The sequence below is a fragment of the Pygoscelis adeliae genome, unplaced genomic scaffold (assembly GCF_000699105.1).
Source record: "Pygoscelis adeliae isolate BGI_AS28 unplaced genomic scaffold, ASM69910v1 Scaffold199, whole genome shotgun sequence".
NCBI classification, from domain to species: Eukaryota; Metazoa; Chordata; class Aves; order Sphenisciformes; family Spheniscidae; genus Pygoscelis; species Pygoscelis adeliae.
In genome coordinates, this window is record NW_008825495.1 from 1,439,992 (window position 1) to 1,453,501 (window position 13,510).

Below are 13,510 nucleotides of genomic sequence, written 5' to 3' on the forward strand. Positions count from 1 at the left end.
GAGCACTTGCCGGTGAAGACCAAGGCAAAAAAGTCATTGAGTACCTCCGCCTTCTCCGAGTCCCGGGTAATCAGGTCTCCCGTTTTGTTCCGGAGAGGGCCCACATTTTCCCTCATCTTCCTTTTATCCCCTATGTACCTATATAATCTTTTCTTGTTGCCCTTGACATCCTGAAATCCTCTTACTAAGTATGAAATTAGTGGCAGGCATTGATCATACTAAAAATTTTAGTTCCCGAAGTCAGAGACTGAATTTTTCAGGTGCTCAGCAGAATCCTCCCTCTTTGAACTACAAGCAGGAGGGAGACTTTGGGAGTTGAGATACTCTTGGGAAATTATAAAGCACTTCTGTTCTTTGATTTTATGTACTATTTCTGTCTGAAGATTGCTAAACTGAAGTTCTGTTTCTCTGTGAATCTTCAACAGACTAAACAGCTGGATATGTGAGATCAGTTTTCCACTTTCAGATGCTTCAATTCTAGTTTCAGACCTGGTCATCGTTGTGTGTGATGAATTTTCATCAAACTCATCTTGATTTTGTGACTCTCTGATCATCTGAAATGGTTGACTTTCATCTTCCAGCTATGCCAGAATTTTCTAGGTGTTCTGAAAGAGTAAAGCAGTCCTGTGAAACATTTCTTCAGCACTTAGGTCAAACTTTCCTAAAGGTGTAAGAGCCTTGAAGTCATTTTCATCCCCGAATGTAGCTTTGATTTCTTTAGCTTTTTCCTGAGTCTATTTTTAGATCTGAAAGACTGTCGAAATGTATTTATGCTTTACCTTGACTTGTGTTTAATTAAGATAAGAGTAATTTCTCCTGTAATTAGATGTTTGTATTTTAAGTTTTATCATCTCTTCCTGAGCCATGAAAAATGAAAGTAGAAAGACTCTGCTACCTAATGTTTCCACGTTTCTCACTATTAGGTCATCATCAGAAATTTGAAAGTGGAATTTATTTGATAAATTTATTACTCTCTGCTTACTGGATTGTAATGCTGCTGCTGTTCTTTGTCCCTTGCAGAATCCAGCATGGTTTTACTTTTGTTTATTTGCCTATGTGCTGGGAATCTTCTTGTTGATTGTCTTTTCTGTGTCACCTAGTTAACAAACTTGTGGCACAGATGACTAGGAGTTATGTACATGCCCTTAACGGTCAGAATTTTTGTTTAAGGAATCATATCAGTAACTGCAAAATAATAATTGGAGCAGAATTTGTGGGACTACTTTAATGATTCATGTTTTACCAAACATGGCAGTGATTTTAAAAAAGAATGTGGAAAATTCATGGAGTTAATATTTAACTTTTCAAACACTAGCTTATAACAGTCAGGAATTTCTATGCTAGCGTTGGTCAGCTTCAATTCAAGAGTTTCTTATACCCAAACAGGCTACATATAACTTTAAAAAATTAATAATAGTTTTAACATATATTTATAGATTTATATTTTTGCAGGGTGTAGTGCAATTGGATTTGAAAATGAAAAGTTCTTTAAAAGGGTTTCCCTTAAGCAATTTTTAAAAGCCTCCTAATTTGCATGGATGAATTTTGAATGTACAATGCATTAATGTGTGTAAGAATTAATGTGCTTTTCTACTTCCCTGTTAGTGAGTATCCTAGGTTAACTTACCATCCAGAAACACTTATTAACATGCTAGAAGTATGTATACTGTGTATTTTTTGCCTCTGTTACATTATGTAAAGTGTTTGTGTTTTACATGTTGTTCATTTTCTACTTCACCTGCTATTCGTAGCCTTGACAAGAAACCAAAGTAGTGTGTTGAGTGTATGAGAATCATAATTCCATATTGAAAATTTTTTAAGGTTTTTTTGGTTGGTTTTTTTTTATCACGCTATATTACTGTTCATGTGTATATTAAGATGCGAAGGGTTTGTGTTTGCAAACTCTGCTAGGCTGTGTCATCATGCAGAATAAGTTTTGTTATTGTCATTCAGGTGAAGCTAAGTTGGCTCTTACTGTATTTAGCTGCATGAAGCAATTGCATTATCAAGAGAAGAATTGGGCTAAGACAAACTGTAGCCTATAGCTCCTAATAAGGCCAACTAACGAGTTAAAATCATTATCACACTGGTATTAAGGATCTTGATGTATTCATCCTGCAGTGAAAAAACATCTAGAAAGTTTTGCTGGCAAGCAATTACAGACTGTACAGTTTCAGTAGGGCACATGCACATTTAGCTGCTTCTGCCAGCAAAATGTAATGTAGATTAGGGTGGATATCCAAGCAGGAGAATTTATAAAAATCTGCTGATGTGTCCAGCCAGTTCTGTGTGTATTGGCACAATTCCATTTTTTCTAAAATGCATAAAATTCTTGTAGAATTGTAAGAATGTATCCAAGTATTGTGTGTATATATATCTCTGTATCTATATATATCTCTGTATCTATATATATCTCCAGTTATTCGTTATTCTTTGCTAGATATATATGTTCACGGATTATTGATGGCAGACAAAGCTCAGTAGTCTCTGGAACACTAAAATGAATGAGAATAATCACAATTTGGAATTATCTGTGATATAGTATACTTGCAATTGTGAGCTACAACTGATTAAAGTTACAGTATGATTAAAAACCTTCCAAAACCTTACCTTTCTTTTATTTATAAATCATCAGAAAATGAATTTGATTCTTAGGGATGTAGAAAGCAATAATAATCCCAAGTGGTGATGTAATATTATGATATATAAAGGACATGCCCTTTGTTGTATTTTGAATGATAGATATACAACAGAGCAATAACTAGAAAGTAATCCTTATAATGTCTTTTATGCATCTCACTCTGAAAATATTTAAGAATGTAGTTAAAGCACATCAGTTGAAAAAGAATGAGTTGTATATTCACTAATTATCTAACTACCCACTATTTAATTTGAGCAGCATGTAATAGCCACTGTCCATCCTTGCAGGTTGTTAGCAATTAATGAGATAATAAAGAGCTTGCACATTTGATGTTGGGAGTCACAGCTGAAGGAAAAATTATTCAACATGTTGCCTTATTCTTAGATTTTAACTCTAATTGTTCAGCATATCCACCATCTGTCTGAGTGACTCATGCCTCTGGCTGTACTTCTGCCAAAGTAAAGATTTTGGACAGTCATGGAGTATTCATAACACAAATGTGAAGTGTTATGAAGTGAAAAATGAGATGAGCTTTGAGTTATCCATCCCTTTGTACATCTTCTCCTTTACTTTTTTATAGATTCCTGTTATTAAAAACATACTGTTCAAATGGTTTAGGCAAATATTAGTTAGCTTGGAATAGTCTGTTATGCTTCCATGCCACACATCAGAAAGCACATAAATATATGGATATATCTCTTGCTGAGTATAAATATACATAGAAGGTACAGGTTGGCTGTTGGACATTGTGGCTAATGAAGGAGCCAACACTTAATTTCTTCTCTGCTGTATAATTTATTATACTATTATTATACTACTATTATATTATTATATATATTTTGAATGTAATATGAGCCCTTATTATTATGATTTGGGTTTCTGTTTTTTTTTTACAGGATGATATTACCTAAAGATCCCACTCAATTTTACAGCCTGTTATGCTTCGTAAAATACCAATATGAAATATGAAAAACAGATAAGCAGCTGGAAACTCTACTTGGCCATTTTAAGTCAGAGCTTGAAAATATTAGGACATATAAATGTCTTTTTTCTGACTGCCATCTCCAGGCTATTGTCTAGAACAACTAATCCAAATGCAGGCTTCATACCTGCAAGCACATTTCTTATGTGTCAGTAGTTGTGATCAGCTCATTACGTCACTTACACTTCCCACAATTTACACCCATTGAGAATATTTTCTGTGTTTTCATCTAAGGGTTTTGTTCTGTGTTTAAGGTTTAGTTCATTCAAAAGGAAGGCCTCTTTTAACAACAACAGGATCTCTGTTGGATACATCGTGCCTCTGGCTTGCACTGTGTTAATTCTGTTCTCAAAAAGATTAATTGGGGGCAGCAGCAATATAAAAACACCTCTTCCTATGTTTTTACCAGCACCTTATCATTTTGCTGTTAGTTATAATTAAACCCATAGTCTTAATTTGTATGCTTACAAAAGCTGAATGTTCTAATTCTTTCTTTTATTGCATCAGGCTATGTTTGATGCTTTGTCCGATCTCCCTGAGTGGTATGGTATAAAAGAAATGCAAGCAAATTGGATAGGTGACTGTGTTGGATGCTCTCTTGACTTCTTGCTAAAGGTAAGTCAGAAATGGCAATGCTGCTCTCTTGGCTGGGCTAACCGCAACCCCATAAATGCATGATGGGAATGGATTTTCAGATCTAAAAAGCTTGAAACCTGCTAAAGGAGATTATTATATGTTCATGCCCAGACCAGCACAGATCCTGAAGAACACCACTTGTGGGTTGAAGAGATACTCCCTGCTGTCCTCCTTAGGAAAGGGTTTGTGTGTTCAAGTGCAACATTGGATGCAAATTGGCTGTGTGTATTTGTGCCAAAATACATGCCAGCTAATAAGCATTCCTGAAAGCCAGGACATTTAGGGGAGCAGTACCAAGAGGCAGTATCAAGTGGCACTGCACAAATCAGCCGGGATCTAGCTGGGCTTTAGCTCCGCTCTGCACAGCACCTTCTCTGTCAGACCCAAGCTGACCTCAGGCAAGCCACTTTATTGATGTTTGTCCATTATTTCATTTATTACATACGGTAATTAAAATAATGAAAACCAGACAATTAGGTAGTGATGAAGCTACAGAGAAGTCTGGATAGAAAGAAAGGAGAGGAAGGAAAGAGAAACCTTAAGAGAATTATAATTATCTACAGAAAAATGGTAAAATCTGAAGTCCTTCTGAAGAGATGCAAAAGGCTTTTTGAATACGATAGTGGCAAAAGAGATTTTCAGAGTGCCTGATGGAATTTCAGCCCTTGGGCTTCAGAGCTTTGTTGTGCTCATTTACTCTGGTCTAACATTTTAAAAGTGACTTCTTATTTTAAAATAATGAATTTTTGGGAACCTCAAATTGAGATAGCTTAAACTTTCTTAATACCTCTGAATTTCACACTGCTAGAAGGTGCATTTTTGTATTTTAAGTTGTTTTTGTCAATTGTTTCTGAAAATATATATCAATACCTGTTGTAGAAAAAATTCCTTATAAGACCCTCATACACTCCACAGTTAATTGACCTAAAATATAAAGCCTGTTGATAGTGCTGGGTGATAATTCTTAAGCAGTCTTAAGTTTATTACTCTCATTTTATGTCCAGTTGTTTTAATGTTGTGCCACCTTTTATTATTTTATTCCTGTATATAAGTTGCAGCATTGACTTCATCAGACGAGTGTGGTGGAAAGCCTTGTAGCTGAGAAAATCTTAAATTCTCTTTAGATTTCAGAGGTAACATCTCATTTCCGTTTCTTGGAAACAGGTCATGCATATTAAAAGGGAATAGAAGGATTCCAGGTTACTTAACCAGGGATTGAATCTAGCTGAGTAGCACAGTCACAGAATCACAGAATGGTTTGGGTTGGACATTGTAGTATTACAAATTGTTTTAGAATATAAATATTTTTATATATATTTGGATAAACTGAGGCAAGATTGTAAAGCAACTTTCTCAAGGTCTTAAAAGTAGATTTTGTCAAGATTTGATTCTGGAAACTCCCCATAGCGGGAATCCATCTGGCTTTGATATTCAGAATTTTATATTTCTACAGCATGATGTATATCTGTTAGTTGCATAAAAAGGAAGGGGAATCTAAAACCACTGCACTTCCAGTGGAGAAAAAAATAAATTCATCGGGGATATTTTCTGCTCTTTTCCAGGTTAATGGTAAAGTAACAGAAGAGAAGCTAGCAGCTTACACCTATACGCCTGAAGCCATTTATGGAGCTTCCCATTTATATATCTTACCGACTCACAGACTGCTGCATGGGAATAGCAGTCTCAAGGACGTCTTTCAGAGGGACTTCATCCCAGGGAAAGGTGATATTTTTCTCATACTGCATTTTGTTGTAGAAGAGTAACAATTTTAGAGAATGATCTTCAGAGAATGTGTGTTAAGCTGAGCATGAGCTGTTTTTGTCGAGAGGGTACGGGTCTTTTGATTCTTTGTGTATGTCAAACAGTGTCACATCAGCCTGTCCTGGCTTCAGATACAGTAACAGCAGCTATGTTAGCATTCTTCCTTTTATAATGGCTGTAAAACTTCATAGTATATAAAAGCAATGGAACAGATTCTTGTTTCCTCATGTACCAGAAGTGAATAGTCCAACTCTGACTATGTCAGCCCATTGGAAAATCTCGTGGCTATATGGGTATGGTAATTTGTCGTTAGCACAAAGACAGCAGAACCAACTCTTGCACCAGCGATGATCTCCTCCTGTCACAGGGAATATAAAGAGGGCAAGAGATCGTTAACACATAGCAAAGTGGATCATTGATAGATAGCAAAACAATACTCTGCTGTGCAGATCCTTAGTTAATACAAGATTCTAATGGAGTAAATTCAGAGTAGCCCTATGGCAGGTCCTGACTTATACAGAGGATACAAATAAGAGGTAATTCTTTAATTGGTGTTGATTGGTTTCCTGAAGGCTCCTACCACCAATTCGGCCTTTGTTTAGCATCCCTGGCCTACTATTTTTTTGTTGTTTGGAAAACCTGAAAATTGTAAGAGTAAATACAAAGTGTACCGAATATTTTTTGTTTCAACTTCAGGCTGGTGTTCAATATTTACTTTTTACTCACTGGTAAACATGTGGCTTCATTGTCTGTAAAACATCTGATGTCAACAGCAATGAAGCAGGCATCTTGTGGGAAATTGTGATGGTTGAACAGAACCTGCTTTATTTTTGAGTGCTTCATTTCTATAACCTTAATAAAGTTCACTTGCTAGCAGAAAAAAATGGAGCCTGAATCTGTTGAGTATGTAGAGCCCTTGTCTCAGAACTGAGCAAAGCTTGGAGAATTTTTATTAAGGAACAAAGGAAGAAATATGCCATTCTTACAATTCAGCCAAATTAAAGCACTAACCCCAGAAACGCACGTCCACATGTACGTGCCTGTATCTTTGTTGGATCTTGTGCTTTAAGCCAAACCACACAGGTGCAAAACTTATTTTTTATAAGGACTACAATATATTTTTAATATTGTTTTTATGTGAAAATACTTGAAAGGCTTTTTTTGTGTCTGTTAACAATAAACTAAATTAAGAAACTCTCATCTGGAATAATGACAGCCATAAGACCTTGAAAAAGAGGCTTTAAAGTGGACACAATTCCAGAATCGTAACTCTGCTATTGTTGTGTGCTTCTGCTAGTCATAAATATACTTATATGCATTCTTCAGTTGAAATTGGCTGATGTTTCTTACTATTTCTTGAGCATTTCAAAGGCACGGACTGGTATTTTCCAAAGAAGAGAACATAAAGGAGAAGAATTTCTACATGGACTTTCAAATTTGCATTTCAGCCATGGTACATATGAAGGGCCAACAATGGTGTTTAAGTAAAAAGAAATTTTTGATGGCCTTGGATAGACCATATTTTCACATTAACCAAGATTTTTTTAAAACATTCACAAGTAACATTAAAATTTTAATTCTTTTCTTTTCAGCAGAGATAGTCTCCTAACTCCCTTTCTTCACTGTGTTCTCGTTTAAATAATCAGGAGGGTATGTTTTTATGTTTTCTAGGAGAGAAAAAAAAAGATGTTGTGTAGCAAAGTAACTTAAAGTTCTAATACCTTTACTCTTGGAGTACAGCTCTGTATTTTAGGCTATTATTATTTAAATAGAGGTGAGCAACCAGTTTTCAAACATTCATCGTTTTTTAGCCTAGCAAAATTTATGTTAATTTAGAATCTGGTAAGTCTTCTAGTTTTGTCAGTGTGAGGTATCTGAGATTAAGATTTGATCCTTACATTGTTCGTTTTCTCGTTATAATACTATGCATACATTCTTTTACATTTGTAACTGTAATATCATCTCTTTACAGCTATTATAATAATGATGTGAGCAAATGAGCAAAAGAAAGAGTTCCTTCATAAACTGGCGTTATTATTTTGGGTTCCAGCATAAAATCAAAATTATTGCTGGGTGGAAGAGAGAAGTTATTTTTAAAAGTAGACTGTCCTACCCACTCAGCATCCTGTTGATGAGGCTTTTTGCTTAGTTGCCTTTAAAGAGTGAAATGATTCCTTTTGTACATTTTTTTAAAGAGAGGAGGAAAGCTATGTGCGGTGGTTTGAACGTGAGAAATTTTATCTAGAATATGGGTATCTCAGAGACCTGAAATTTGAAAAGGTAGTAATCAGAAATAAATAAATATATTTTTTGTGTTAACAAGACTAATGAGATATAGTAGCGCTATTCTTTAAAATGCTGTTATTTAATTTCAAGCAGATTTTATGCATAGCAATACAAGACTGAGACTTTCCTCAGCTTAGGTATGAAGATAGGTGAAAGGAAGCTCTTAGCAGTCTGTATTTTAATTATTTCTATTATTTAATTATTTTAATTATCATCAACTTAAAGGCACTGAAAAAGTTAGAAACAGGTCCAAATTGAGATGTGGGGTTTGAATCCTCAAAACTTGGAGTATTCCGGTTTGATTTTCTTCTGGCCGAGCCACCAAAGCTACACATTGTAAATCAATTTCAGTTTATCACCCTTGATTCTCTCCTCTTCTCTCTCCCCTTCCCTGTGGACATTAGGTTCCTCATCTCTAGTATGAATATGAATATTCTGTTTGGAAGTCAATTGGTTATTTAAGTTTCTTTTTTTACACTGATGAATGTTTCTCATGCTTTGTAGTTCTTCTGTAAGAAAGCAAATCATAAGCGTAGTATATATGCTCCCCTTCAGTTTCATCTGAATAACTGGATTTTTTTTGCTTAATTTTGTAACATCTGCTAGTATATAATTCAGGGCTTACAATTCAGACAACTCTGCAGCACACAAATAATGGTTAAGGACTCACTATTTTTTTTATTATAGTCCAAATATTACTCTGTTTTTATTCAGGTGTTTGTTATAAATATGTTTTCTAATCATGAAAATTTATCAGTCAGACTTACTGAAGATTTCAGTACGTCTGAACTTTTCAGAAATGTGATTAGGCTTTTCATTTTCTTTCTTATTTAAACAAAATTCTAATTTAAATTTCATGCATGTTTAAGATAAACTGAGTTTTAATAGTAAGTAATGTTCTTAGCGTATCTTCTATCGTATTTTACTTACTGTGATCATTACATTTGTTTTCAGACTCGCTTACTTCAGTGACAGCTGTGAATTTGCTTACCAATCAGGAGATTCCTGTAGTCATCTCAGCAAAAACCAATTTTGAGAATTTTCTCGATACTAAAATAGGTATGTGACATTTAATGTGTAAGTGAAATAGTATAGTTTTCAGTTGCTGTGTTGGAGCACCGGATACTGTTGCAGCAGATCTTTGAACACAGTGGCTCTCTTCTGGACTTTGGAATCCTGTTCTTCATTACTGTTCTTCATTAGTGAAGAAGTAGCTATGTAGAAGTAGTAGCTAGTAGAAGGGAAAAGTAGCTATGTGGAATCTGTCTGGGGGAGAGATTTACAGGATGATAAATTTTAATGGAGATACTATAAAATTAGTACATTTAATGAGCTAAATTTGAGGATCTGTATCTCTTAAGAGGATTGATTACCTACAGTGCATGTGTATTTGGCTGTCTCTCACCATCCTTAATCAAAACAGAACTGTACCATTGTTTGACATAAACATTGTGCAAACAGCCCAAACTTCTGGCTTGTTTTTTGTCTTACGTTTACATAAATTATGTGCATCCTTATAGAGAAATGTTGCAGACAGTAAATGTACGAAACTTCCAAGTTTGACTTTTATCTGATAGTATTTGTCTGAGATCAGTAAAATAAATCAGAATAGGTAATAATTCTGTTCAGGTAGTCTTGGACAGTTATCTTGGACCTTTTATCTCTAAAGGAAGTATTCCCATAATTTAGGCATCTAATTTAGGGTTGAGCATCCATAAACGGAGGGGGATGGATGTGTCCATCTAGTGTGGATGGACTCTAGCATTGCTAGAGGACACTCCAAATCGCCTGGAGTGGGCTTCTCTTCTCAAAGTCATCCTATGAAGCAGCTTGTCTTATTCCTTTCCTGCATAGGGAGCCTAGCCCCTCAACTTAGGCAGTTAAGTACATATGGTTAGATGATGTGACTGTCCTTCTAAGTAAAATTAGAAATTGTGCTAACTTTTAAAAATTGTGTCCATTTTAATCTGCAAAGTGTATCTTCACTGGTAGCACCCACCAAGCTTTTTGTTTACTGTTGTGTTTTGCTGTGGTCTCATCTCAGCTGCAATGAGTAGGCAATGTTCTGTGCCAGTCCTAACAGGAAATAGTTCTTTATCTCTTCTTCCCCCTTTCCACTACATCCTTATCCCTTAAGTCCCTTTTGTTGCCTCCCTGTTGTTGACACTTCTTTCCTGCCCTGGACTTACTCCTTTCTTCTCTACACCACTGCCAATGTTGGCTGTTCCTGCACAGCAACTGGACTGAATAAAACCAGCTGACACTGCAAAAATGTCTTGGATGACCCTCACAAGGCTGACAGAAATTATTCACTTGGGCTCTATACCTTACTTACAACATGCCCGCATCTTCCACTTTAGGAATGAATCCATTTTTGAGAACCAGAACCTCTGCGGATATAAGAGAAGCCAAATAATTGAGATACCTAATCATATTTTTCATTAAAAGCTTCCAGCTTGCTCACTGGCACGTACCTTGGCCTTATGTCTGTTGGAAACGGCCCAGCTCTTCCTGGGAAGTTCTGGATGCCAGCTGTTGAGCTTTGCGAATGTACATTAATAGCATCATCTTTTTGAAAGAAGAAAGACCAAAAAATGGGGGCCCGCTTTTCTTCCATTTGTAGAGCATATTGTGAAGCCACCTGTTGCAGGCTGCAGGGCTCTCTGACAAGTTAAGATACATGCATTATTCTATAATAGGGCCTTGGCAAGAGCGTACATCTGCTGGAAAGATAAAACAGTGATTCCGTATTTTGCTAGTTAGGGTGTTGTCACAGGGCAGTTTTGCTTGGTTTTCTTTAGTTATCTGCTTCCAGACTTCCATATATTGACAGAGTTAATGTATAGCTGGCATTTCATTGCCTGAACAAAGACAATTGTTAAACTGGTTTTGAATGAAGTAGTTTGTATGTTAATAATTCTGATGTGCTCAGCAATGTTTTGAGAGTTTTTGTTTGTAGTTTTCACCAACCTAATGTTGGCATTGGCTTGTTGAAATAAGTTTCTTTGCCTTTTAAAGATGACAGCAATTGTGCAAGATTGTTCAAAATGTTAAATAAATTATCACTGAAAGGAAAAAAAAATGCAGAAAGATGTATCTCCCTGTGGAAATAATATATCTGTTAGTACCTCAATGTTATTTCAGAATACATGTGGTAATAAAGTTAAGAAATTTCTTAACTCACCCTGAAAGGTAGTCCTCCAAAGTAGAACAAAGGATCTTTCAAAATACATGCAGCAAAATCAGAGGGAAGATGTCATCATCTATCAATATGAGTAAGAAATATTTGAAGATAATGTGTCATTTTATGGTGCTGGTAAATTGCTATAATAAAAAGAAGTCTACCTGGCTTAAAAGAGGAACTTTTATTCAGGATGTATGACTGACCTGAGTCATAAGATGCAAAGGGAGAGATAGCGTCAGGGGCCTTAAATACTGTGACTTTTATAACTGACTTGAACAGCAGTAGGAAGTGCTCTCGGTAGTTATATTCCAAATAGAAAATTGATGTTATTTGAATTGTTTTCCTGAGATTATAAACAAATCATGTCTTTCATAATAAGTTAAGGGGATAGTAATGTTAGAGACTGTTGTGTTGTGGTACATTTCAATAAACTATTAAATTAGTGAGAGATTAAATTTACTATTGAAACAGGAGGACTATTTAGGCTGTTTGTTTAGCATTTGTTTCTCATTAGCAAATAGAATTTAAATTTGTATTATTTAAATATATTATATTTAGATAATATAATTGTATTGAAATTTTTATTATTTATCCAAATTTTATAGCTTCACTTTTAGGCTTTTTCTGAACCATCTAATTTTCAGCCTTTTCTGTGGTGGCACACTGATTAATACTTGGATTACAGAGAAACTGAGAAAATGTGTTTGTAATTATTGCTGCTTGAATTTCACTGCTTAAAGAACATTAAAACATTTTTATTGTTTTCCGATTTTTAAACTCCTTTGGGCAAACATAAGTTATTCTAAAGAGAGTGTCAAAGAAATAAAATGTTTTATCCCCAAATTGATGATTGATATCCATGTTAGTGAATCCCAGAACTAATTTTCTTTTTTTTTTTTAACTCCCCTCCTCCCCAGGAATACCTAGTACAAGTGCAGAAGATGCTGTAGTAGCTAAGAATCTGGGCATTTCTTTCACTGAAGTCATTGAAACATTGCCAAATGGTTTGGAGAAAGTCATTAATTCCGGGGAGGTGGGTATACAAGTATGGAGTTCTTTCCAACTTAAAATAACAATGCAAACTAATTCTGTTTTCTCAAGAGTGCCAAATAATTTGTGTTTAAAAGCTTTTTTTTTTTTAAATCAAGCCAGGCTTATGCTACCATATTTCTAGGAACAATTTAATGATGAAATATGTTGGCTTTTCTGTAGCAGTAAAATGAGGATTTTTTCCTTTTGTGCAGGAGAAGAAGCTACAGTATTGGTCTGAGTTTTACAACGAATAATTGATCCTGTGTTAAAAGTTGATTCTTATTTCATCATCTCAATACATTTTTAAGCCAAATATTAATATATCAGTCCCTTTTCCACATATTCACTGAAATGTGGCGTAAGCCTTTCTGGTAACATATCTGCCTGAAGTGACATAGAAATCTTGTATTTAAATATCAGATATATACGGTGTTATAGCTCTTGAAAAAATACATTTGATAGCAGACACAAAGCTCATATTCTATTACATCACAGGTAGGGTCTAAGTGGTTAAGATGTTTCAGATCTTTGAAAGCAAGAATAGAAACCCCTCAAATGAATGGAGGAGAAAGCAAGCTGTTTCACCATCCACATTTCCTCAGTCTCTACTTTGTGTTGTTGATATTCTGGAAGTGTGAGCATACAGCAGTTGATTAAAATATTGGCAGTAAATGCAAATATCTGCCAATAAAGGCTGAAGGGGTCTACAGGGCTCTTTCTCAGCCTTGTTCTATTCAGGCTATCAAGAACATTACCCTTTGATTAAGAGGGTGTCCTGGTTTCGGCAGGGATAGAGTTAATTTCCTTCCTAGTAGCTGGTACAGTGCTGTGTTTTGGATTTGGTATGAGAACAATGTTGGTAACACACCGATGTCTTAGTTGTTGCTAGGTAATGCTTACACTAGTCAAGGACTTTTCAGCTTCTCGTGCTCTACCAACTGAGAAGGCTGGAGGTGCACAAGAAGCTGGGAGGGGGCACAGCCAGGAC

At 35.4% G+C, this 13,510-nt stretch overlaps 1 protein-coding gene across 1 annotated transcript in view; it reads left to right on the forward strand.

Annotated features, from left to right (window-relative positions):
* The window catches only part of LARS2 (leucyl-tRNA synthetase 2, mitochondrial), a 91,744-nt gene that overhangs the window by 37,062 nt on the left and 41,172 nt on the right, over positions 1 to 13,510 (forward strand). Inside the window, exons 7-10 of the mRNA XM_009331322.1 lie at positions 4,131 to 4,238; positions 5,822 to 5,981; positions 9,261 to 9,365; positions 12,408 to 12,523. Coding sequence (XP_009329597.1) covers positions 4,131 to 4,238; positions 5,822 to 5,981; positions 9,261 to 9,365; positions 12,408 to 12,523 — 489 coding nt within the window. The remainder of the gene's footprint in view (positions 1 to 4,130; positions 4,239 to 5,821; positions 5,982 to 9,260; positions 9,366 to 12,407; positions 12,524 to 13,510) is intronic.